This window comes from Hypanus sabinus, chromosome 11 (genome assembly GCF_030144855.1).
Source record: "Hypanus sabinus isolate sHypSab1 chromosome 11, sHypSab1.hap1, whole genome shotgun sequence".
In the NCBI taxonomy this organism is placed as follows: Eukaryota; Metazoa; Chordata; class Chondrichthyes; order Myliobatiformes; family Dasyatidae; genus Hypanus; species Hypanus sabinus.
In genome coordinates, this window is record NC_082716.1 from 96,816,183 (window position 1) to 96,841,182 (window position 25,000).

At 45.0% G+C, this 25,000-nt stretch overlaps 1 protein-coding gene across 4 annotated transcripts in view; it reads right to left on the reverse strand.

Annotated features, from left to right (window-relative positions):
* Positions 1 to 11,379: 11,379 nt before the first annotated feature.
* LOC132402211 (roquin-1-like) overlaps positions 11,380 to 25,000 on the reverse strand; it is a 132,846-nt gene continuing 119,225 nt past the window's right edge. For all 4 annotated transcript variants that reach the window (XM_059984950.1, XM_059984953.1, XM_059984952.1 and 1 more), the window contains 5 exons: positions 21,574 to 21,667; positions 19,852 to 19,996; positions 19,352 to 19,507; positions 18,053 to 18,165; positions 11,380 to 16,441 (listed from right to left, as the gene is read on the reverse strand). In XM_059984950.1, the coding sequence (XP_059840933.1) occupies positions 16,300 to 16,441; positions 18,053 to 18,165; positions 19,352 to 19,507; positions 19,852 to 19,996; positions 21,574 to 21,667 (650 nt within the window). In that variant the 3' untranslated portion in view covers positions 11,380 to 16,299. The remainder of the gene's footprint in view (positions 16,442 to 18,052; positions 18,166 to 19,351; positions 19,508 to 19,851; positions 19,997 to 21,573; positions 21,668 to 25,000) is intronic.

Genomic DNA, 25,000 nt, shown 5'->3' on the forward strand with positions numbered 1-25,000 from the left:
GTCTGCTCTGCAATTCCATCATGGCTGATTTATTATCCCTCTCAATCCATTCTCCTACCTTCTCCCCATTACCTTTAAACCTGTGACTAATCCAGAACCTTTGTTTTAAATATACTCAATGACTTGTCCCCCATAGCCATCTGTGGCAACAAATTCCACAGCTTCACCACCCTCTCGTTAAAGAAATTTCTCTTAATTTCTGTTCTAAATGGTCAGCCCTCTATGCTGAGACTGTGTCCTGGAGTGCAGTTCTTCTGGTCCAGGTATTCTGGTCCTGAGATCCACCTTCAGATCTTTCAACTTCCCAAGCAGCTTCTCCTTAGTAATAGCAACCACACTCACAAATTTCTGGCATTCTGCTAGTGCCTTCAACAGAGAAGACTGATGCAAAATACCTACTCAGTTCATCCGTTATTTCTTTGTCCCCCCATTACTACCTCTCCAGCGTCATTTTCCAGTTGTCCAATATCTAGTCAGTCTTTCTTTTATTCATGTAATATCTGAAAAAAACATTTTGGTATCCTCTTTAATATTATTGGCTAGCTTACCTCTTGGACTTTTTTTTTGGTTTCTTTCCACTGATGTTTAAAAGCTTCCCAACCCTCCAACTTCCTACTAATTCTATTATATGCCGTCTCTTTTGCTTTTATGTTGGCTTTGACTCCCTTGTTCGCCATAGATGTATCATCCTCCTTTTAAAACACTTTTTCATCTTTGGGATTTATCTATCCTGCTTCGTCTGAATTGCTTCCAGAAACTAAAGTTATAGGTGCTCTGCTATCATCTCTGCTAGTGTTCCCTTCCAATCAACTTTGGCCAGCTCCTCTCTCATGCTTCTGTAATCCCCTTCACTCCACTGTAAGACTGATATCATCTTCAAAGACTTCATCTTTTCCCTCTCAAACTACTGGGGGCTTCTATGGTCACTGTCTCCTAAGGTTCCTTTACCTTAAGCTCCCTAATGCAATTTGATTTATTACTCAACAGCCAATCCAGAATTGCCTTTGCCCTAGTCTGTTATCCACAAGCTTCTCTAAAAAGCCATCTCATAGTCATTCTACAAATGCCCTCTCTTGGGATCCAGCACCAACCTGATTTTCCCAATCTACCTACATATCAAAATCTCTTATGATGATCATAACTTTTCCCTTTCAACATGAATTTTGTATCCCCCATTGTAATTTGTTCTCCACATCCTGGCTACTGTTTGGAGACCTGTATATAATTCCCATCAGAATCTTTTAACCCTTGCAGTTTTTAACTCTACCCAAGGAATATGCATTTACTGATCCTATGTCACCTTTTTCTAAATGTAAGGCTCTGGTTCTCATCTTTACTGTTATGCTGTAGGCATTTCATTTAGCAGTTTTGTAAGAGAAGTCCATTCTGCTTTCAGACTGACTGGGTTATTGTTAAAGATAAGGAATGATGAGGAATGTGTGCCATCCAATTAGGTTGGTGGAATGGAGGGAAGGTTTTCTTGGTGAGGGACACTAAGGTTGGTCTTGGGGTTCGGCAGAAGATGAAAAGAGAAGGTGCTGGGAAAAACCAGTTGTAGGATATGACCCAGTGGGAGACCCATTTGTTCGAGGTGGATTGCAAGCAATGTTTGGAGGTGGTATGTGCTCTCACGCAGACAGAGACCCTAGTGTGGGAGTGACAGAGTAGTTCAAGATGAGCTCCAATTTGTGCACATTTGGCTGTTTCATTAAAATGGACACTTTTCTGTTTGTTTTTCTTTACTAACCCTTTAGTTAAGATTGATAAATACAATTCCTTTAATTGTATGCAGTGTACTGTCTGTTATTTCATGACTCTAATTTGTAACAGGGTTGTTCTAGAGAAGCTCCGGCCTATGGTTAGGCCACACTTAGACCCCTCCAGTTCACCTATCGGCCCCGACTAGGAGTTAAGGATGCCATCATCTACCTGCTGAACCATGTCTACGCCCACCTGGACAAGCTGGCGAGCACTGTGAGGGTCATGTTTTTTGACTTCTCCAGTGCTTCAACACCATCCGCCCTGCTCTGCTGGGTGAGAAGCTGATAGTGATGCAGGTGGATGCTTCCCTAGTGTCATGGATTATTGATTACCTGACTGGCAGACCTCAGTACGTGCGCTTGCAACACTGTGTGTCAGACAGAGTGGTCAGCAGCACTGGGGCTCCACAGGGGACTGTCCTGTCTCCCTTTCTTTTCACCATCTACACCTCGGACTTCAACTACAACACAGAGTCTTGCCATCTTCAGAAGTTTTCTGATGATTCTGCCAAAGAAGGGGCAGAGCCGTCTCTATATAGCCGTCTCAGTGAAGAGGGCAAATGGAATGTTGGCCTTTATTACAAGAGCAAGGATGTCCTTTTGCATTTGTACAGGGCCCTGGTGAGACCACACCTGGAATATTGTGTACAGTTTTGGTCTCCAGGTTTAAGGAAGGACATTCTGGCAATTGAGGAAGTGCAGCGTAGATTCACTAGGTTGATTCCTGGGATGGCAGAGCTGTCTTACGCAAAGAGATTGGAGAGATTGGGCTTGTACACACAGGAATTGAGATTGAGAGGGGATCTGATTGAAACATTTAAGATAATTAAAGGATTTGATAGGATTGAGGCAGGGAATTTGTTCCAGATGTTGGGAGAGTCCAGTACCAGAGGGCATGGATTGAGAATAAGAGGTCAGTTATTTAAAACAGAGTTGAGGAAGAACTTCTTCTCCCAGAGAGTTGTGGAGGTGTGGAATGCACTGCCTCGGAAGACAGTGGAGGCCAATTCTCTGGATGCTTTCAAGAAGGAGCTAGATAGATATCTGATGGATAGGGGAATCAAGGGATATGGGAACAAGGCAGGGACTGGGTATTGATAGTGAATGATCAGCCATGATCTCAGAATGGCGGTGCAGACTCGAGGGGCCGAATGGTCTACTTCTGCACCTATTGTCTATTGTCTATTTCCTGAGGAGACTGAGGTCCTTTAACATCTGCCAGACGATGCTGAGGATGTTCTACGAGTCTGTGGTGGCCAATGCTATCATGTTTGCTGTTGTGTGCTGGGGCAGCAGGCTGAGGGTAGCAGACACCAACAGAATCAACAAACTCAGTCGTAAGGCCAGTGATGTTGTGGGGGTGGAACTGGACTCTCTGATGGTGGTGTCTGAAAAGATGCTGTCCAAGTTGCATGCCATCTTGCACAATGACTCCCATCCACTCCATAATGTATTGGTTAGGCACAGGAGTACATTCAGCCAGAGACTCATTCCACCGAGATGTAAATTACACAGCATCCACACAAACTGGGGTTTGGGATGGGAACGCCGTCTCATCTCATGAGTTTGGCGGGACTGGAGAGTGTCTTCCCTAGACTTACAACAAGGCACTCAGGAGGTTTCATAAGGATTTGATTGAATTTTTTGCCAACATAGCCACACCGCCCCCTTTGCCTACCTGTCTGTCCTTTCAATACAATGTGTATTCTTGGATGTTAGGGTCCCAGCTAAGATCTTCATTCAGCCATGGCTCAGAGATGCTCACAACATTCATTTCGGCCAATCTGTAACTGTGCTACAAGTTCATCTACCTGTGTGTTCCAAATATAACACCTTCAGACCTGTATTCTTTACTCTTTTTGATTTTGCCCCTTGTTACACTTCAACTCATCCCACTGACTGCAATTTTGCCCTGTAATCTGTCTGTCCTTCCTCACAGTCTCACAACAGATTGCAATAAGATATAGGAGCAGAATTAGGCCATTTGGCCCATTGAGTCTGGCTCCACCATTTCATCATAGCTGAACCATTTTCCCTCTCAGGCCCAGTCTCCTGCCTTCTCCCTGTATCCCTTCATCCCTGGACCAGTCAAAAATCTATCAACCTCAGCCTTAAATATACCCAATAATTGGCCCCCACAGCCACCTGTGACAAAGATTTCCACAGATTCACTAATCTCTGGCGAAAGAATTTCCTCGTTATCTCTGTTCCAAAAGGACAATCCTCTAATCTGAGGCGGTGTCCTCTGGTTTAAGTCTCCCCCACCATAGAAACATCCGCTCCACTTCCACTCTACTGAGGCCTTTCAACATTCAATAGATTACAATCTGTTCACCCCTCATTCTTCTGAATTCCATCAAATGCTCCTCATATGACACGCTATTCAATCCCAGAATAATTTTTGTGAACCTCCTTTGAACCCTCTCCAATGTCAGCGCATCCTTTAAGGGGTCTAAAACTGTTCACAGTACTCCAAGTGAGGCCTCACCAATGCTTTATAAAGCTTCAAATTTACATCCTTGCTTTTGTATTCTAGCCCTCTTGAAATGATTGCTAACATTGCATTTGCCTTCCTCACCACCAACTCAACCTGCAAATTAACCTTTTGAGAATCCTGCAGGTCTTCTTTGCACCTCAGATTTTTGAAGTTTCTCTACATTTAGAAAATAATCAACTCTTTCATTTCTTCTACCAAAGTGCATGACCATACACTTCCCAACATTTTATTCCATCATTCACTTCGCCCATTTTCCTAATCTGTCCAAGTCCTTTTGTAGCCCTATACTTCCTCAAAACTACCTGCCCCTCCACCTATCTTCATATCATCTGAAAACTTGGCAATAAAGTAATCAATTCCCTTATCCAAATCATTGACATACATGCAAAAGTTTGGGCTACCCGTCAAAATTTCTGTTACTGTGAATAGCTAAGCAAGTAAAAGATGACCTGATTTCCAAAAGGCATAAAGTTAAAAATGACACATTTCTTTAATATTTTTAGCAAGATTACTTCTTCATTTCCATCTTTTACAGTTTCAAAATAACAAAAAAGGAAAAGGGCCTGAAGCAAAGGTTTGGGCACCCTGCATGGTCAGTACTTAGTAACACATTCTTTGGCAAGTATCACAGATTGTAAATGCTTTCTGTAGCCAGCTAAGAGTCTTTCAATTCTTGTTTGGGGAACTTTCACCCATTCTTCCTTGCAAAAGGCTTCTAGTTCTGTGAGGTTCTTGGGCCGTCTTGCATGCACTGCTCTTTTGAGGTCTATCCACAGATTTTCGATGATGTTTAGGTTGGGAGACTGTGAGGGCCATGGCAAAACATTCAACTTGCACCTCTTGAGGTAGTCCATTGTGGATTTTGAGGTGTGTTTAGGATCATTATCCTGTTGTAGAAGCTATCCTCTTTTCATCTTCAGCTTTTTTTACAGACAGTGTGCTGTTTGCTTCCAGAATTTGCTGGTATTTAACTGAATTCATTCTTCCCTCTACCAGTGAAATGTTCCCCATGCCACAGGCTGCAACAGAAGCCCAAAGCATGATCAATCCACCCTCATGCTTAACAGTTGGAGAGGTGTTCTTTTCATGAAATTCTGCACCCTTTTTTCTCCAAACATACCTTTGCTCATTGTGGCCAAAACATTTTATTTTAACTTCATCAGTCCACAGGACTTGTTTCCAAAATGCATCAGGCTTGTTTAGATATTCCTTTGCAAACTTCTGACATTGAATTTTGTGGTGAGGACGCAGGAAAGGTTTTCTTCTGATGAATCTTCATTGAAGGTCACATTCGTGCAGGTGTCGCTGTACAGTAGAACAGTGCACCACCACTCCTGAGTCTGCTAAATCTTCCTGAAGGTCTTTTGCAGTCATGCGGGGGTTTTGATTTGCCTTTCTAGCAATGCTACGAGCAGTTCTCTCAGAAAGTTTTCTTGGTCTTCCAGATCTCAACTTGACCTCCACTGTTCCTGTTAACTGCCGTTTCTTAAATTACATAATGAACTGAAGAAATGTCTACCTGAAAACACTTTGCTGTCTTCTTATAGCCTTCTCCTGCTTTGTGGGCATCATTTATTTTAATTTTCAGAGTGCTAGGCAGCTGCTTAGAGGAGCCCATGGCAGCTGATTGTTGGGACAAGGTTTGAGGAGTCAGGGTATTTATAAAGCTCTGAATTTGCATCACCTGATCTTTACTAACGATGACTGTGAACAAGTCATAGCCCTAACAAGCTAATTAAGGTCTAAGACATTGGTAAAAGTTATCTGAGAGCTTAAATCTCTTGGGGTGCCCACACTTTTGCATGGTGCTCCTTTCCATCTTTTCACTCTAAAATTGTACAAAACAAAAATAATACACTAATCTTGTTTAAAATGTTGAAAAGAATGTCTCATCTTTAACTTTATGACTTTTGGAGATCAGTTCATCTTCTACTCACTTAACTATACACAGTAACAGAAATTTTGACCAGGGGTGCCCAAACTTTTGCATACCACTGTATAATGTAAAAAGAATCAGTCCCAAAACAGACCCCTGGAACACCACTAGTCACCAGCAACCAACCAGGAAAGTCCTCCTTTATTCCAACTCTTTGCTTCCTTCCAATCAGCCACTGCTTTATCCATACAAGAATTTTTTCTGTAATGCCATGGGCTCTTGACTTGCTAAGCAGCCTTGTGTTGTGGCACCTTGTAAAAAGCCTTCTGAAAATCCAACTACACATCTATCGATACATCTAGTTGTATACCAATTGCCCCACCCTCAGCCCTTTCATTCCAGTTCCCATCCTCCTGCCCAATTAGTTTAAACCCTCTCCAACAGCTCTAGCAAACCTGCCTACAAGGATATTGGTCCCCCTTGGGTTCAGGTGGAAGCTGTCCTTCATTTACCCTGGCCTTTATAAATCAGAGCATTGAGCACAGAAGTTGGGATGTAATGTTAAAATTGTACAAGGCATTGGTAAGGCCAAATTTGGAATATTGTGTACAGTTCTGGTCACCGAATTATAGGAAAGTTATCAATAAATTAGAGTGCAGAGACGATTTATTAGGATGTACCTGGGTTTCAGCACTTAAGTTACAGAGAAAGGTTGAACAAGTTAGGTCTCTATTCATTGGAGCGTAGAAGGTTGGGGGGGGGGGGGATTTGATCGAGGTATTTAAAATTTTGAGAGGGATAGATAGAGTTGACATGAATAGGCTGTTTCCATTGAGAGTAGGGGAGATTCAAATGAGAGGACATGATTTGAGAGTTGGGGGCAGAAGTTTAAGGGAAACACAAGGGGGTATTTCTTTACTCAGAGAGTGATAGCTGTGTGGAATGAGCTTCCTGTAGAAGTAGTAGAGGCCAGTTCAGTTGTGTCATTTAAGGTAAAATTGGATAGGTATATGGACAGGAAAGGAGTGGAGGGTTATGGGCTGAGTGCGGGTAGGTGGGACTAGGTGAGATTAAGAGTTCGGCATGGACTAGGAGGGCCGAGATGGTCTGTTTCTGTGCTGTGATTGTTATATGGTTATATACAGGTCATACCTTCCCTAAAAGAGATCCCAGTGATCCAGAAATCTGAAACCCTGCTCCCCGCACCAATTCCTTAGCCACACATTCATCTGCCAAATTATCTCAATCCTACCCTCACTAGCAGACGGTACAGGCAGCAATTCAGAATTACTGCCATGGAATTTCTGCATTTCAGCGTTCTACATAACTTGCTATATTCTCTTTGGCTTGGAGGGCAAGTTATTGGGTATATGGGGGGCAAGTCATTGGATATATGGGTATATGGAGGGCAAGTCATTGGGAAGGTTAATATATTTTGATCAGTAAAGGCATCAAAAGAAGAAGGCAGAAAAATGAGGTTGAGATGGACAATAAATCAGCTATGTTGGAATAGTGGAGCAGAGTCAATGAGCAGAATTTCCTAATTCTGCTCCTTTGTCTTATGGACTTTTTCACAAGGCTTAGAGATCTGGTTGCTGTGGCTCTGTCCTGGTAGGCTGACCCTCCTCAACAGTATCCAAAGTGGTATACTTTGGGGTACTCAGCACTCTGTCTGTCTTTTCCCTTTCCCTCTCCTAAATCACCCAGATTATTTGTTTCCTACAACTTAGAGCATATTCTGTCAACATGTGCAGCTGGATGCATCTCACGCAGATGTTCAGATGTAAAAGTTTGTGAACCCTTCACAAACCCTGGTTTTCTGTATTAATTACTCATAAAATGTGGCCTGATCTTTTTCCAAGTCACAATAAGACAAACACAATCTGTCTGAACTAATAACACATGAACAATCATACTTTTCATATATTTATTGAACATTCACAGTCCAGACTGAGTATGTAAACCCTTGTATTTAATAACTGGTAGAATCTCCATGACCTCCACTGAATGTTTCCTGTAGCTGCTGATCAGATTTGCACAATGGCGAGGAGGAATTTTAGACCATTCCTGCATACAAAACTGTTTCAGTTCATCAATTTCTGGGATACCTTGCATGAACAGTCCTCTTCAGGTCATGCTACAGCATCTCAATTGGGTTAAAGTCTGGACTCTGACATAGCCATTCCAAAACACAAATCTCTTTTATAAACCATTCTGTTGTTTATTTACTTGTGTTTCAGATCATTGTCTTGTTGCATTATTCGACTTCTATTAAGCTTCAGGTGCCAGACTGCTATCCTGACATTCCCCTGTAAAATGTCTTGAAAATTTTTTTGAATTCAAGATTCAATGATTACAAGCTGCCCAGGCCCTGAGACAGCAAAACAGCCCCAAACCATGGTATTTCAGGATGCCCTCTCTTACAACCCATACCTGCAATCTCATCCCATCGATTGGAACACCTGATTCAAAATAGCTTGTATAGGTGGCATTAACCCAGAGGTTCACATACTTTTTTGGAACCTGGATTGTGATTGTTTAAATTGATGAGAAGTACAATTGTTTGTGTGTTAATAGTTTAGACAGATTGTGTTTGTCTATTATTGTGACTTAGATGGTCTCCCAGAATTCCCACTTCCGACACGAATATGCCACTGACCCTCACTACACCAGCTTAGGCACTAATTAACAAAGAAAGGATCTTATCAGAAAATTTCCTTAGCCTCTGTCCCTCATCACAGAATCCTCTTGAGCTAAAGCATCAAGCAGTCCACTCCAACAACTTTGGGGACAGAGAGGGAAGTTAGACCATAAGTCATCAGAGCAGAATTAGGCTGCTTGGCCCATTGAGTCTGCTCCACTATTCCATCATGGCTGATCCTTTTTCCCCTCCTCAACTCATTCCCCAGCCTTCTTCCCATAACCTTTAATGCCATGTCCAATTAAGAACCTATCAAACTCTGCCTGAAATACACCCAACAACCTGGCCTCCTCAGCTGCTTGTGGGAACAAATCCTACAAATACACCACACTCCGGCTCAAAAAACTTTTCTGCATGTTTTAAATGGACGCTCCTCTATCCTGAGGCTGTGTCCCCTTGTCCTAGACTCCCTCATCCTTTCCACATCTACTCTGAGTTGGCCTTTCAACATTCAAAAAGTTTCAATGAGACCTCCCCATCCTTTAAATTCCAGTGAGTACAGACCCAGAGCTATAAACAGTTCCTTGTGTTACCACTTCATTCCCAGAATCATCCACTCCAATGCCAGCACATCCATTCTTAGATGAGGAGCCCAAAACCACTCACAATACTCAAGGTGAGGCCTCACTGGTGCCTTATAAACCCTCAGCATCAGATCCTTCTTATATTCTAGACCTCTTGAAATGAATACAAACATTGAATTTGCCTTCCTCATGACAAACTCAAACTGCAAGTTAACCTTTATGATGTTCTGCACAAGGACTAGTCCAAGTCTCCCATGCATCTCAGATTTTTGGATATTCATGTTTTGCATGCTTATTTCTGCAAACAAAGTGCATGACCATTCATTTTGCAACACTGAATTGTAGGAGTCACATCAGGCTTTAGGGCAGTGATGTGGGGTAATAGAGATCAGGCCAGAGTCCAGGTTTCTATTCTGCAGGACATGTTCAAAGGACATCTGTAGACAGATTCTGGGCTGGCAAGCATAGTGGACAAAGACCAGTGAGCTGATGCCCCTGTGTCCCCCATGGATCAAAGATCAATGCAGGCCAGAGACATGAGGGCCAATAACCCTCTAGATGCACAAATTGGCAAGTCAAGTTCAAGATCCTGTGGAGTTTGAGGCCTGGAGTTCGGGGCCCTTTTATCGGTGAGTCTTGGCAGGGTTGATACTGAAAATCAAAACCTAAAGGTTGATGGAAGCCCAAAGTCTATGAGTCCACTGGAGGCTGGAGGTGGCTCTTGCTGGGATTGGAGCAGAGAGTGGAAGAGAGAGAGGGGGGGATTAAGGGAGGGGTAAAAGAGAGGGGGTGGAAGAAAGGGGAGAGAGAGAAGGGGAAGAGAGAAGGGGGAATAGAGAGAGGTGGAGCAGGAGAGGGAGGATTGTGCTACTGAACATTGTGGGCATGCTATGTTGTGTCAGACTGTGGTGATACTTCTGGGCTGCTCCAGCACATCCGCTTGTCCGCACCAATGTATATTTCAATGTACATTTGAGAAGTACATGAATCTGAAATGGTTCTGGCTTAGGTTGACATGGACCATTTGACTGAAGGTCCTGTTTCCGTGCTGTATCGCTCTGTGAGGGATGAGACAATGATGCTTCCCTTCTGGAGAAGCTAGAATGAGGGTTCACTATTTAAATATCAAAGGGTTGCCTACTTACAAGGTAAAATTCTTTTTCAGTGGCTGAGAGTACTTGTGACTCTTGAAAGTGCAGTCTGAATATTTTAATGCAGATGAAATAGGCTGAAATGTGATGAGGTAATATGAAGATGTTCTGTACTGACCTTATAAAATGTCTCAGCAGGGGCATTCTGCTACTTGTTTATCTGATCACAGGTAGGAACACTGTCACAGTCATACAGCATAGAAACAAGGCCTTTTGCCCAAAGGTCCATGAGGCCAAGATTCCCATCTAAGCCAGTTCCACTTACCGTAATGACCCATATCCCTTTAAGCTTTTCATATCCAGTTGGCTGCCCAAGCGTCTTTAAATAGAGTAATACAACACAACAGTCTCTTCAGCCCAACTAGTCCTTGGCAACCAAGGTGCCCAACTAAGCTAGCCCTTTTTGTCTATATTTGGTCCATATGCCTTTAAACCTTTCCAAGTCATGTACTTATCAAATGTTTTTTAAAGATTGTAATTGTATCTGCCTCAACCACTTCAACTGGCAGGTCATTCCATATACTGGACCACTCTCATTGAAAAAGCTGCCCTTCAAGTTATTAATAAATCTCTCCCCTCTCACATTAAATCTATAGTTCATGATTCCCTTACTCAGGGAAAAAGAATGCATGTTTACGCCCCTCACAATTTTATAGTTTCCCACACTTCAATGAAAAACATCCCAACATGCTCAACCTTTCTCCAAAACTTAGTCCCTTGAGTGCCAGAAACATCCTTGTAAATCTCCTATGTGCTCTTTCCAGCTTAATGGCATCTTTCCTTTCGCAGGGTGACCTACTATAGTGCGGGAACAGAGGGAGAGAGAAGCACAGAAGTGGTGAACAATAAATAACACCAAGGACACAGGTTGCAATTCAAAATTTTGTTTTCTTTTTAAACAATTTATTGAAGTCCTTGTGAACTTCTATTGTTTGACGAACTGCATTTGCTTTCTGACAAGCAGAACAATCTCATGAACTGTTTCTTTACTGATTCCCTTTCCCCAGTACTGAAGCAGAATATTATTGTACTATACAAAGGCAAAAAACAATGTTCACACAGTGAATTCATTACAAAGGAAAAAAGCTACATTCCACATTGGAGAAAGATATTCTAAAACATTCCATACTGGAGTATATCAAACAAAATTTTCAGGAAATTTATTTTTTTTTTACCTTAATTTAAGAAAACTAAACAAGCTGATGTGTGAGAAGGCAATACTCTCTGCACGAGGATCAACATCAGGTGGTGTCTGAGGCTCTTCTTCTAACAATGTTACACACTCAGAGCATCCATCATGCACACTCTCCACAGGACCTCTGGCAGCACCAAGTAATGGTGGGCCTCTGAAGAGAGAGCGAGCTCACAATGGCTTAGAGCAATGTACAGGGTAGACACAGTGGCTGTCCCCAGCATGTGCTACAGGTGGGTGAATGGGCCAGGTTTTACAGGAAGGGCATTGGTCCAACTCACCCCAGGAACATCACTGCTCCGTCTGCAGCACACGGGGTGCGAAGTGGAGCACAACCTCTCTCACACACTCTGACCCTCACCAGAACCTGCAAGCAGGGGAGTGTGAGCGGGGAAGAACTGGAGAAAGTGGGGTGGAGCAGTTGTAAGGATGTAAGGGTTTGGAGCGAAGGGTGAGGGGTGGAATGGGCAGACAGATCAGTTTAGGTGTTAGGAGAGGGCAGGATAGAATGGAGAGAAGGCAAAGGAAGGGAGGATGAATTGATGGTGAATGGGGGGGGCTGAATATTTTAGAAAAGGGAAAGAAGGGGAATGAGAGTTGTGGAAAAGTTGCAGGAGTAAATTTGATGGAGAGACTGGAAGCAAGACAGTCTGCATACTGATCTGTCTGATGTACTGGTATAAATGAATGGCTTGGTATGATCCCTGATGTTTTGCCAGTGATCTGCCCTATGGTCTGGTGCTGGTAATGTCCTCTCCGCACCAAACCAGTCTAATCTGATGGCATATATCTCACACATTATCACGGCTCTGTCTGAAGAATGAAACTGATTCCACCCCAGGAGTTAGCAATAAATGGCTAGCAAGACACAAACAATAGATGGCACGAGGTTGCTAACTCATGCTTTTTCATTAACATGCCCAGCTGATGGCTTTCCTGTATTGGCAGGGTTAAATAAAACATACTTCATGTTGAAGTGTAGGGTACAGCTGAAGCCAGTGCTCTCCAAAACAAACCCTCCCAGTCTTGATTTTCACCAGCCAAGAGGACTAATTCCAATATACCCAACTCAGGCTCCAACTTGTGGGTGCTCACTCTTGATCCCTCACTGATTACCAGCAGGATACACAAAGATTACGAGTAAGGTCAAAGGCAAGAGGGCAAAGCAGGAAGGATATGGGTGAGATGTTGGGCACCTTGTCCCATTCACTCCCACAAATGAGGAAGACAGAAGTACTTTGTCTTGGCAATATGGCAGATTGTAAACCTGGGCTTGGGAAAGTGAAAGGGGCAGAGCTCTTCAGAAACAAGAGCGGTGGGTGTGGGGTGAATGCATACTGTGGATAGGACTGACAACTGACTGCTACTGTATCATGGCTGGAAACTGGAGAATTAAATAAGCTAGACAGGGAGAAGGCTGAAGATAAGTGTTTTGGAAAATCCTGGACCTGACCACAGACTGCTGTGATCAGCCTTGGTGTGCGGACCAAGCTGTGGGCACCTGGGCCCCGATGTGGTCTCACCGTAAACCTGGGTAAGTGATAACTCACTTCCTCTCCTCTCCTAGGTAACACCACTACTCAGCTGTACCAGAATAATGAACAAAGCTCACCATCTCCCTCAGCCTATCCTCAATGGAAAGTTTGGACTCCACTCTGTAATCTGGACATCAGCACCACTCTGAGGGTCACCTGACCACTTGTTTCCACCACTTCCCAACCCCTGCCACCATAATGCCCCAGAAAGCCCAGGTACCTGTGCACAGAGGCAGGAGTGTGGATGGTGTCCCAGCCAGCAGTTTGCAGCCCTTCCAAAGAAAACAACTTCACAGAAGTCATTGTGACAAGATCGGGGATGGGGAACTGCAAGCGAGAGAAGCAGTGCTGGGCAAGGACTTGTCAGCATTAGTGTCAGAAGGATACACCTCCCACTACACTGACACACTGCGACTCCATGCACTCAAGCCACTGTGGGGCCAGACAACTGCAGACTGAATATCAGTGCTTAGTATTGGCATCGATTTGAAGGAAAATATCTAATAAAAGTACCAAAATTACAATCACATAGCTGAGAAAATAAATATCACTGCAATAGGCAGTACTCTACACCAGAAATCAGCCAAAATAAAATAATACAGGGAAGTGCTGAAACTCCCTATCAGTTGTTTCAGTGAGAGCTGATGGCCTTTTCCTTACAGCAGGCTACAACAGATCCTCATTTAGGCAGTTTGCCCACTCACACTGGTGCCCAGCGAGGGCAAAGTGCACACTAGAAATCTGATGCAAGATAAGAAGACTTTAAAGCTAGGGGAAGGTGGGGAGGTATTTGTTTGGGAGGGATCACTGACATTATGTCAATGTCAGGGCTGGATACAGAAGGTGGAGGAGAGGATGGAAAGGAATTAATCCTCATTTGGAAGTGCTTACAAGAGATGTGGTATCATTTGCCTAGACTGAGAACACCTTCCAGCTTCAGGTTGATTCCCAGGGATTTGAGAATCATTTTGTGAACCTTCTACCATTAATGTTTGAGGACAGTATTGATTTATTGACATAACCTCCTTGACAGCAAAGGCTCCAGCTCAGATACAAGGGGTATTAACCTGTGGGCGAAGTACTGACCAAGGCCAATTCCACGGAAATGGCAGGGACATTGTGTGTGTGTGGGGGGGGGGGGGGGAAGAGAGAGAGAGAGAGAAGAAGCAAATCAGAGCCAAGGCTTTGGGGAACTGCTAGGCTCACATCCTTTGCTGATTAATTTCAGCCCCTACCCCACTTTGAGGTAGCAGTCCTAGCCCCCCCAATTTAGTCAGAACCAACAGTGTAAAGCTGCTGTGATGAACACTGTCGAACAAGAAGAGACACAAGGTCAGAGAAACACAGCTGGGTCTGAAATAAAACAGAACAGATTTTGGAAGCACATTTTGAAATTATATCGGCCTCCATGGTCTTAAGAAAATTTGTAGTACACAATTAGTTGAATGTTATTTCACAAGGATTTTTCAAAACAATCTACATAAAGCTGAACTCAGCAATGAATAACACTCCCAGCCAACAATCTTTTCCATCAAGATTCAATCTGGAAGTGTTAGTCCTGGTTAGCTTTGAGAAAGAGATGTACTGCAGAGGTACCAAGCAGCCAGCACCTGCCTTCACAGCTTAACCATTTTTGTTTCAGATATGTACAGCTCTGCACTGGGCATCTGGAATCCTATAATCAGACCCACACAAGCAGGGTCTGGGATTCATAAACTCATCACTCAATCAGCCCCAGAGAATCAGCACTAATTACCCATTCAGTCTAACCTAGCTGCGGATATGAAAAAAAGAGCAAGCCTTTAGAATGGCACCCAGAATCTGCTTTTTATGGGGCTTTTTTCCATCATTTGTGATTCAGGTTTATCTGAACAGTTTTACTGGAAAAAAACCTGATAATGTACAATATTGTTCCTTAGAGTGCAGCTGTGCGATGGCCCAATCTCGTACCACTTTCACAAGCCAAAACAGAGAAACTGAAAGGTCAGTGCAGCACAGTAGTATCCTGCAAATAATTCTGCACTGTATTCGAAGACCTTCTGAATTATAACCCAGCCCTTTTTACACTGAACTTCTTCCACACAAACCTATCACTCCATTCAATCCCACAGTGGTTCCAATCTCTCAATCATGCACTGGTAATTCATGCCTCAGCACCCTCATCTCCTCTCCACTGGAAGTCTAGCTCAACTTCCTCTCCCATCACAGACTATGGCTTGAGAGACATGGCCCAGATCTCTGCCTCACTGACAGGTCAGCCCAGACACACAAGCCAGAGCTCCACCCAGCTTCCTCTTCAATGATAGTCTGATCTTGGGATGACCCACCCTCTCACTGGAACCAGCAGGCATGACCTTTCAGCTGCTCCATGACCTTTGGGATGTGGATACTCCTCAGTAGTTAACATAGGCTAAGCAAAGAGAGGCATTAACTTCAATAAAGTTCATTTTCAGAAAGCAGTAACCCTTTCCTCTTAGGCTGCTCTTGGATTAGTTAATTTCCACCCTGTGGAAAGTAAATACAACAACAATATTTAAGAGTGTTACTTTTCCCTTGGTGAAAGCCTTTCTGACCATTTCTTCCCTCCTCACTCACCTTCTGAGGAAGGTTGCTCAAAGAAAGAGGTCAGAGCTTCTTTCTATCAGAAAGTAACAGCTTTCGATTACTTATGTTAGTGGAAGTATTTGCTCCTCACTGTGGTGGAACTAAAAAGGTTCCATCTGTGACGTTGACCTTCGTCACATCATCTCAGAATCCCATGGGAATGTGACTTCAATAACTTGCGCTGTTGCAGGCACAGTTCTGAAGTTGGGGTACATAAGGTGAGATTACTTCACTAAGATTAACCAGGTAATCATAAGAATATGTCCCATGCCTTGCAAGCCAAGGCATGCATGCTAATAAAATAAAGTTTACACAAACACACACAACAAAAAAAAACTCAATGCTACTTTGACGCATTGCATCTAGATGAGTGGTGTGTCAAGTCCATTGCTTGCAGTGCTGAATATTTTAACACGATGTTGAGTGGACTTGTCCAAGACAGTTGCTGTCTCCATTTGTTTAAAGGCCGTTCTGTTGGCTGTCGCAGTGGTCCCCTGCTCCCTCTGTGTCAAGGGCCAGATTGAGAGAGGCAGCTTTGCTGGTCAGTGCGCTGACGGAGCTGTCTGTAGTGAAGCCAGAGGCCCCGACCTTGCATCTTTCACTTTGCAACAAGAAACAGAGAGGTTTTAGCATTTCAAACATGGACAGAGTGCATCTGTTACATTAACAAGTTGCCTACCCTCAGCCTTAAACTCCTCACATTGTTCAGGCTCCTGCTGCTCTCTGTTCATTGGGAAGCTGAGGCAGGATTTTGGTCAGCACACTGTGAGTCTGACCAAGCTGGAAGAATCCTGACTAGTAGTCGCATCATGGTCTGGCACAGGCATACAAGAAGTGGATCATAGGCACAACATCTACAGGAGAGGCTGCCTCAAGAAGGCGGTATTTATCATCAAGGATCCCTATTACATGGATCTTGCCTTCCTCTTACTGCTGCTGTCAGACTTCCCACAGCAACAGGTTCAGGAATGACTATTCTCCTACGAGCAGCTTTTTTTTTCCTCTCGTGACTGTCTTGTATAATTTATATTGTGTGTTTTATGAAGCTGCTGCCAGTCTATGTGCCTGTGAAGTTGCTGCTAGTTTCTCATTGCATCTGTATCATGCAAATGACAATAAGCTTGACTAGTGTAGCTAGTGATGTCAGTAGAAATAACACTACCCTATGAATGTGCAAAATCACATAGCCATACTGGAGCCCCTCACTGCCACAGCATGCACCTTCATAGTTACACAGCTGGCAAGGAGAGCTGTGAAGGGCTCGGGAGAAGCCCACATTGACCAGTGACAATTCTGCAGCCGAATAAAAAACTCTTCCAGGACTCTGAGCTCCAGCGGAATAGGAACACAAGAGCCCATAGATCCTGTTCCCCATTCATTAGTCCTGACAAGATGCATCTGCCATCTCTATCAATACAAGATCAGGTGGCACAGCTTCAGAATAAAGGGATACCCCTTTCAAACTGAAATAAGGAACAATTTCTTCTGCCAGAGCGTGGTGGATTGAGGGATCAGTGGAATTTGTTGTGATAGTGGGTGATGGAGGCCAAGTCATTGGGTATATGTAAGGCAGAAAGTGATGGTTCTTCATTGGCGGGGGTGGGCAGAAGAATGTAGTTGGCCTTGACTGAATTGCAGAACAGACTCAATGGTCTGAACAGTTCTATTTTGCTGACAACTGTGGGTAAAATACTGACAATCCAGATGGATCCAGAATCTGACCTGCACCAACCACCAGTAAATAATACCTTCCAGAAAATGTTTGCAGTACCCTAACCCCGCATGGTCGAACCCAACCAGCCTGGACACAGGCCCAGTTCACTGGGCACACTGTTCACGAGGTCAGTCTGTGGGCTGCACTGGGTATTAGACCCCAAGGCACCATAATCAAGTCCAGAGCAAGGACGTTGGCTGAATCTATGGCAGTCACTCACGAATGGGACTAACTAACCTGATACAAGCAGAATGTAGCAGTGGGGTCTCTGGGTGTCTATGGTTGTTGACTGCTCACACAACACAGGACTGCTCCCTTCTGAAAGCTGAGGGCATAAACCTGCATTTACTGAATGTCAAAGTGTCTTGCTTTAAAGCAGATTTCCAGGAAATAAAACATTAAATGGAGCACAATAGGGCGGAGGCTGAGATTTCTGACACACTGTGGAATGGTCTGCACTGATAACTAGATGTGCTGAGCACCCTTAGGACCAGTTACCTGAGGGAAGGTTGCAGATCCTCTGAGGGTTTGTGCTGCTGCTCAGGCTGCCCATTCTCTGCCTGATGGCTCGATGCCAGCTTATACTGCACTTCCAATGAGGGTCGACTCTCCTGTGTAACGAACAAAAATTGATTGTCTGGGATTGATTACATAATACAATCATGATGGTACAGCTCTGGTTGCAGAAGTCTGTTAGGAAGGAGCATTAATTTGAGATGTTATAATGTTTAAGATATAGCAGCCAATTGTACACAGCACAAGCACACACACTAGATCTTAGGGACACTGTTGGATCTCTCCAATGCAGAAGAAAGAAGTCTCCACTCTTCCTGATTCATCCAAACCAAGTAAATGGGGTTCAGCTGACACTCAGTACCTGAATCCAGACAACTGGACAAAGTGAAGGGCTGCCCCAAGGCTCAGTTGAAAGCCAATCTGCTCCACTGATGGAGTCAGTCCTGGAGGAATAGGCCATTCGGCCGTTCTGCCATTCAGAAACACCATGGTTGAATCTCTACCTCAGGACCACATCCTCACTTCTTTCCTTTCCCTTGTTGTCCAAAGATGTATTGTTGCCTTCAATACACTCAACCATCAGGTCACTGACAATCCTGTAACGTGGGAGAAAATTCCCAGATAAAGGAACTTTACCTGAGATCAGCTCTAAATGGCCAATTACTGGTCCTACCCGGGTTATGTTTGTAATCCAAACAGTTCACAGGCTGGAGATGCAGCCATGAACCAAGAACCTATCCAACAGAAGACACCTGCAGCCCTTTGGAAATCCACCCCAATAGTCTCACAATGTTCATTCGTATGTATGGGCATTTGTAAGCTCGGTGGGGGCAGAGGGGAACACTTTGATGCCGAAGTGACAACCTTATGGGTTCAAGCTTATACATCCCTTTCAGAAATTTGCATGCCTTAAAAAGGCACTGATTCCTAGCCTGTTCTGCATTCAGATGAAGAGCATTAAACCCTGACTTGATTTGCAGCTGTTCTATGCTATATGGCTTCCTGTCATAGTTATGTTGCTTTGTACTGTTGCCCTGTCCTTTGCACGTTAACTTTTAAACTTTCCTTTATCTGGCACTGCAGGTTCACTGAATGGATAGACACCAAATACACCCCAGCTGACATTTGGAATAGATCATGGAGCTGGGGCAAGAAGTGGACTTGAGGATTCGACATGACCTTATTGTATGGAGGAAAAGTTTGAGGAGCTACCTAGGTCCATGCCTGATCTGGATTATGACCTTCAGACAAGGCTTCACTGCTGAGGTCCTGACCACTCACCGTCTCCAGCTCGTGCTTCCTCTTGCCGATCTCCCTCTCCACCTGGTGCAGTTCCAAGCTCAGCTGCTCGCTGGACATTCGACTGGGCCAAGAACTGTGCTGTTGTGTGGTGAGGCTTCCCACCTCTCGTTGGCCTAGCACTGGGCTACTGGCGACCTAGGGAACGAGATGAGCAAGAGCATGTCAACCTGCAGTACATTCCCCATTTTTCACACCCCATGGCACCTGATCTTGAGGAACATGGAAGAAGGGAGGTGAACAGACTCCAGCAAAAGGTCTTCCTACCTTGATTTTCTCGAGCTCCTGAGCACTCACCCTTTCCCTCATTGGGCCCAGATACCTCTCTTGACCTTCCAAGAGATTCTTTCTCCTATCCAGTTATACCCTGTTGGCTGGGCAGTACCATGCCACTGTGCCAAATACCCTCTGGTCAATGGTACCGCCCCCACCCCCCTTTAGATTCAAGTGCAGATATTTGAGCTGCAGGAACATTTGGATACCTCCATCCCTCGAAGCTGACTGTGCTGGCTGATCTGCTGGTTGACTTGTTGCAGCTCCAGCCTCAGTTGGTCCCGGTCCGTTGGAGGTATGGGGGGCACAGGGTGCTTCCCATGGGGAGTCATTTCCTGTACGTTCAGCCTCTCTCTGTATGGTACAAACACTACAATAAATCGACATTGCAATATCGGCAACAAAGACTCTCCAGCCTCTCCTTCCACCCACCAAAGTACAGCTTCACCATCAGCACACATTCTTCTCAAGTAGTACGACAGAGAGGAGTGTCCACCTTTAGCCTCTGATGTATGTGTGCGCGCATGTGTGTGTGTATGTATATATATATATCTATCTCTATCTCTCCCTCTCTATATTCTCACTCACACTCTCACTCACTGCATTATGGGTCTGAGAAAGGGTCCCATACTACCTCACCAGGTCCAAAAAGCCTGACACTGTTTCTGATCATACCCTAGTCCCAGTCTGCTGAGCTGGTATCAATTTTAAATTGGCTCCTGTCAATTCTCTTGGATCTCACTGTCGACTTGTAATTCGACAGGTGAGATGGAGATATGGTTGTTAGAACCTGCAATTAGCGCCATTAAATGACCTGGGAGTAAGCTTTCAGAGTGAATTCTGCATTCCGCCTGGTAATGTAGTAATAGCGATTGTTGTCAGGATGGTGTGGGACTTGGTTGGGAACCTATATTCCTATGCACCTGTTGCTCTTATCTGTCTTAGTGGGCTAGGGAGGTGCTGTTGGGGTAGTCTGGGCAGAAACCACTTTGCACCCTGTCAGTGATATGTACTGCAGCCACAGTGATGGAAGGAATGAATGTTTAGGGTGGTGAATGGGGGTCAAGTGCAGTAACATTATCTTGGATGGTGTTCCGTTTCCTGAGGATTGTTGGAGCTGTACTCACCCAGGGACGTAGAGAATACTTAATCTGAGCTAGGTTTAAGTTGTTAATTAATTACTAATCTAAGATCAATAGTTTGTTAATAAAGCTATTAATGGATATGGAAGCTGGAATTTGGATTAACAAACAGCCTGCTGCAAGAACTGGTCAAGCAGCATCTGTGGGGGTGAAAGAAACTGTAAACATTTTGGGTCGAAACCCTGCATTGGGACTGAGTGCAGAAAGGAGGTAGCCAGCATAAAGAGAAAGGGACTGGTGACACAGAGGTGACTGGAGGACTGAGGTGGATTTTGGCTGAAGAAGAGGGTTGGAATTTGTAGATAGAGGAGGTGGAGACTAGGTCATGGAGCAGCAATAAATAAATCAAACAGCAAAACCAGTTTGAGGTTAAGCATTCTTCTGTCACTCCTTTCTCTTCTAAACACTCATTCAAAATGCTCTTCAAAAGCATTTTCAATCTCACATCACGTGGCTCCAATCAAGAACAAGAGAAAATCTTGCTAGAATTCCAAGCAACACACACAAAATGCTGGAGGAACTCAGCAGACCAGGCAGCATCTTAGAAAAGAGTATAGTTAACGTTTCGGGCTGAAACCCTTCAGCATGACTCATGAAAGCCTTTGACCTGAAACGCTGACTCTACTGACACTGCCTGGTCTGCTAAGTTCCTCCAGCATTTTGTGTGTGTTGCTCACATGTTCCAATTTCTCAACACCTGTGTTGTTACTGTACTGGGCCACCTGGAGCGGTAGGTAGTAACGAAGTGTGGGAGGCAGCAGATTATTACAAGAGGTTAGAACTCCCTACCTGTCAATAAAATGTCCCTGAGCATGTAAGCTTTGATGAGAATATGAGGCTGGTGAGTTTGTCCAACTGCTGTGGTTTCCATATGGATTATAATCTGCCAAGGGGAAATAAAGGCAAGTTTAAAACAGTCTAAGAGTCCAGTTTTAACTTCACCTGCAGCTGTAATGGTGACAATATTCTCAAGTAGTACTGTGAAGACTTGGGGTCCATTTGCCATGAGCTGCTGTAACATACTTATAAACAGCTGCTTCGAACCTATTGCAGACTGGCCTAACTTCACAGGAGGTTTTAGAACAACTGGGCCCCTTGAACACGTCCAACCTTTCAGATTCCTGCTGACTGCTCTGTGTTTGCGGACCTTGATGCCCTGATACAAGGACAATTTATCAGTAGAAAGCTTACGCTTTGGTAACTCTCCAACAACATCACAGCCTTTTAGGGGATCTTTGTAGGAAAGTGATTTTACTCCTGCTAATTTAAAAATTGGTAATTCTTAGAATTGTAGGGTCATACAGCAAGGTCACAGACCCTGCAGCCTACCCCATTCGTCAAGCACCTATTTACACTAATCCACAGTCTACACGTCCTTGATAATTCATCCAGTGATAATGGTAAGAGCTCCACCAAACACTGAGTTCCAAATTTCAACCCTCCTCAGACCTCCTTTAAGTCTATTACCCTAAAAATATGGTCTCTAGTCTTTGACGAATCTGTTTGGAAAAAGTTTTGCATTATCCACCCAATATGCACCAATCAATTCTACATGCTTCTATTAGATCCTCTCAGAGCAAACTATCTACTCTCTCCACATAAATTAAATGCTCCATTCCATGCAATGTCCTGGTGAATCTGCTCTGCACACTCTTCAGTGCAATCATATCCTCCTGCAGTGTAGTGACCTGAACTGTACACGGTACCACAGCTACAGTCTAACCAATGTTTTATAAAATCCCACTACTTTTGCTGTTATATCCTATGGTGTGAAGACATAGCCCATGTGTCTTCTTAATCACCGAATCAGTGCTGTCACCTTCAGGGACCTTAGTACTTGCAAATCAAGGTTGCTCTGTTCCTCAACAACTCCGTATAGCCTTACCATTCACTGCATATATTTCAGGTGGCCTCCTACACTTAACTAAATTCCTCCTGAGCAGCACACAAAATGCTGGAGGAACTCAGCAAGCCAGGTAGTATCTATGGAGAGGAATAAACAGTTGAGGTTTTGCACTGAAACCTTCCATCAAGACTGGAAAGAGGCAGAAGACAGAATAAGGTGAGGGGAGGGGAAGGAGAAGAAGTATAAGCTGGCATATGCTAGGGAGACCAGGTAAGGGGGGAGATGTGTGAGTGGGGGGGGGGGGGAAGTTGGAAGCTGGGAGGGGATAGGTGGAAGAGGTAAAGGGCTGAAGAAGAAATCTAATAGGAGATGACAATGGACCATGGAAGAAAGGGCTGAAGGAGGGGAACCACATGGAAATGATGGGAAGGTGAGAGTCAACAGAAGAGCTAAGAGGATAATCAGAAATGGAAAAGGAAAAAGCAAGGTAGGGGGCAGAAATTTCTGTAAGTTGAAGAAATTGCTATCAGATTGGAGGCTACCAATTTGTTTATTCCCTTCCATTGATATTGCCTCGTTGTCTGAATTCCTCCTGCATTTTGTGTATGTTGCCCAAGATTTCCAGCATCTTCAGGATCTTGCATTTTTGATTACATTGTAGTGATGTGCTACACACAGCGCTGAAATAACGACACACAGTCGGTAAGTCGTTTCGAGACTAGTTTATTCAATCTTCGCGGCACTGGCATTTAATCCCTAGCGCCCGCCCTCTCCGGGCGGAAATGACGTCAGAGGTGCATCATTACCAAAGTCTCCCCCCGTGCGCTGGCTATTTGTGAGCCGGTTCACCTGCGCAGAAAGTGGGTCGCCACATAACCCCCCCCACCCCACCAGAACCGGTGATACACCCTACAATATCCACAGTCTGGATCAGCCTCTGTTTGGAAGGTCTGTCTCTGCGCCGCGGTGCCTGAACCTCGACCGGCTGCGCCAAGTCCACATGGGCTGGTTTGAGTCAGTCCACTGTGAAAACCTCCTCTCTCCCCCCAATGTCCAGAACGTACGTGGACTGTTGTTGATCACCTTGAACGGCCCCTCGTACGGCCACTGTAGTGGTGCCCGGTTGTCCGCCCCTTCGTACAAACACAAACTTACAGTTCTGCAGGTCTTTGGGTACATGGGTCGGGGTCTGTCTGTGCTGTTAAGTTGGTACGGGGTCCAGGTTGCCGAGCCTTTCACATAGTCTGTCCAGGACTGCTGTGGGTTCTTCCTCTTGCCCCCTTGGGGCTGGTATGAACTCTCCCGGGACGGCCAAGGATGCACCGTACACCAACTTGGCCGACGAGGCATGCAGATCCTCTTTGGGCGCTGTGCCAATTCCAAGCAGGACCCAGGGAAGCTCGTCCACCCAGTTAGGTCCTCTCAGGTGGGCCATGAGAGCCGATTTCAAGTGACAGTGGAAGCGTTCCACTAGTCTGTTCGACCGTGGGTGGTAGGCAGTAGTGTGGTGTAGCTGCGTTCCCAACAGGCTGGAACCCCGAATGTGGGCCGGTACCCCGAAGCGTGCTACCCAGGTTGTAATCAGTGCTCGGGCGCAGGAATTGGCAGATGTGTCGGTGAGTGGGACTGCCTCTGGCCACCTCGTGGCCACCTACCAGAGTTAGGAGGTACCGCGCTCCTCGGGACATTGGTAGGGGGCCCATGATATCCACATGAATGTGGTCGAACTTCTGGTGGGGCTTTAGTGTGCCGCTGCACCTTGGCTGTTTGACACTGCACGCATGTTCTGGCCCATTCACTGACCCGCTTGCGAAGTACGTGCCATGCGAACTTGCTGGAGACCAGCCGGATGGTTGTACTGATAGATGGATGTGCCAAACCGTGTATGGAGTCGAAAACTCGTCACCTCCAGGCTGACGGGACAATGGGGCGAGATTGGCCGGTAGCCACGTCGCACAGGAGGGTCCTCTCATCTGGGCCTACGAGAAAGTCCTGCAGCTGCAAACCCGAGACTGCGGTCCTGTAGCTGGGCACCTTGTCATCTGCCTACTGCGCCTCCGCCAGTGCTGCATAGTCCACCCCCAGGGACAGGACCTGGACAGCTGGTCTGGAGAGTGCGTCTGCCACTATGTTGTCCTTTCCTGAGACATGCTGGACGTCTGTCGTGTACTCGGAGATGTAGGGCAGATGTCGCTGCTGGCCAGCCGACCAGGGATCGGACACCTTCATGAATGCAAACGTCAACGGTTTGTGGTCCGTGAACATGGTGAACGGCCTGCCTTCTAAGAAGTACCTGAAATGCCAGATTGCCAGATAAAGTGCCAACAGCTCCTGGTCAAAAGCACTGTACTTGAGCTCGGGTGGTCGTAG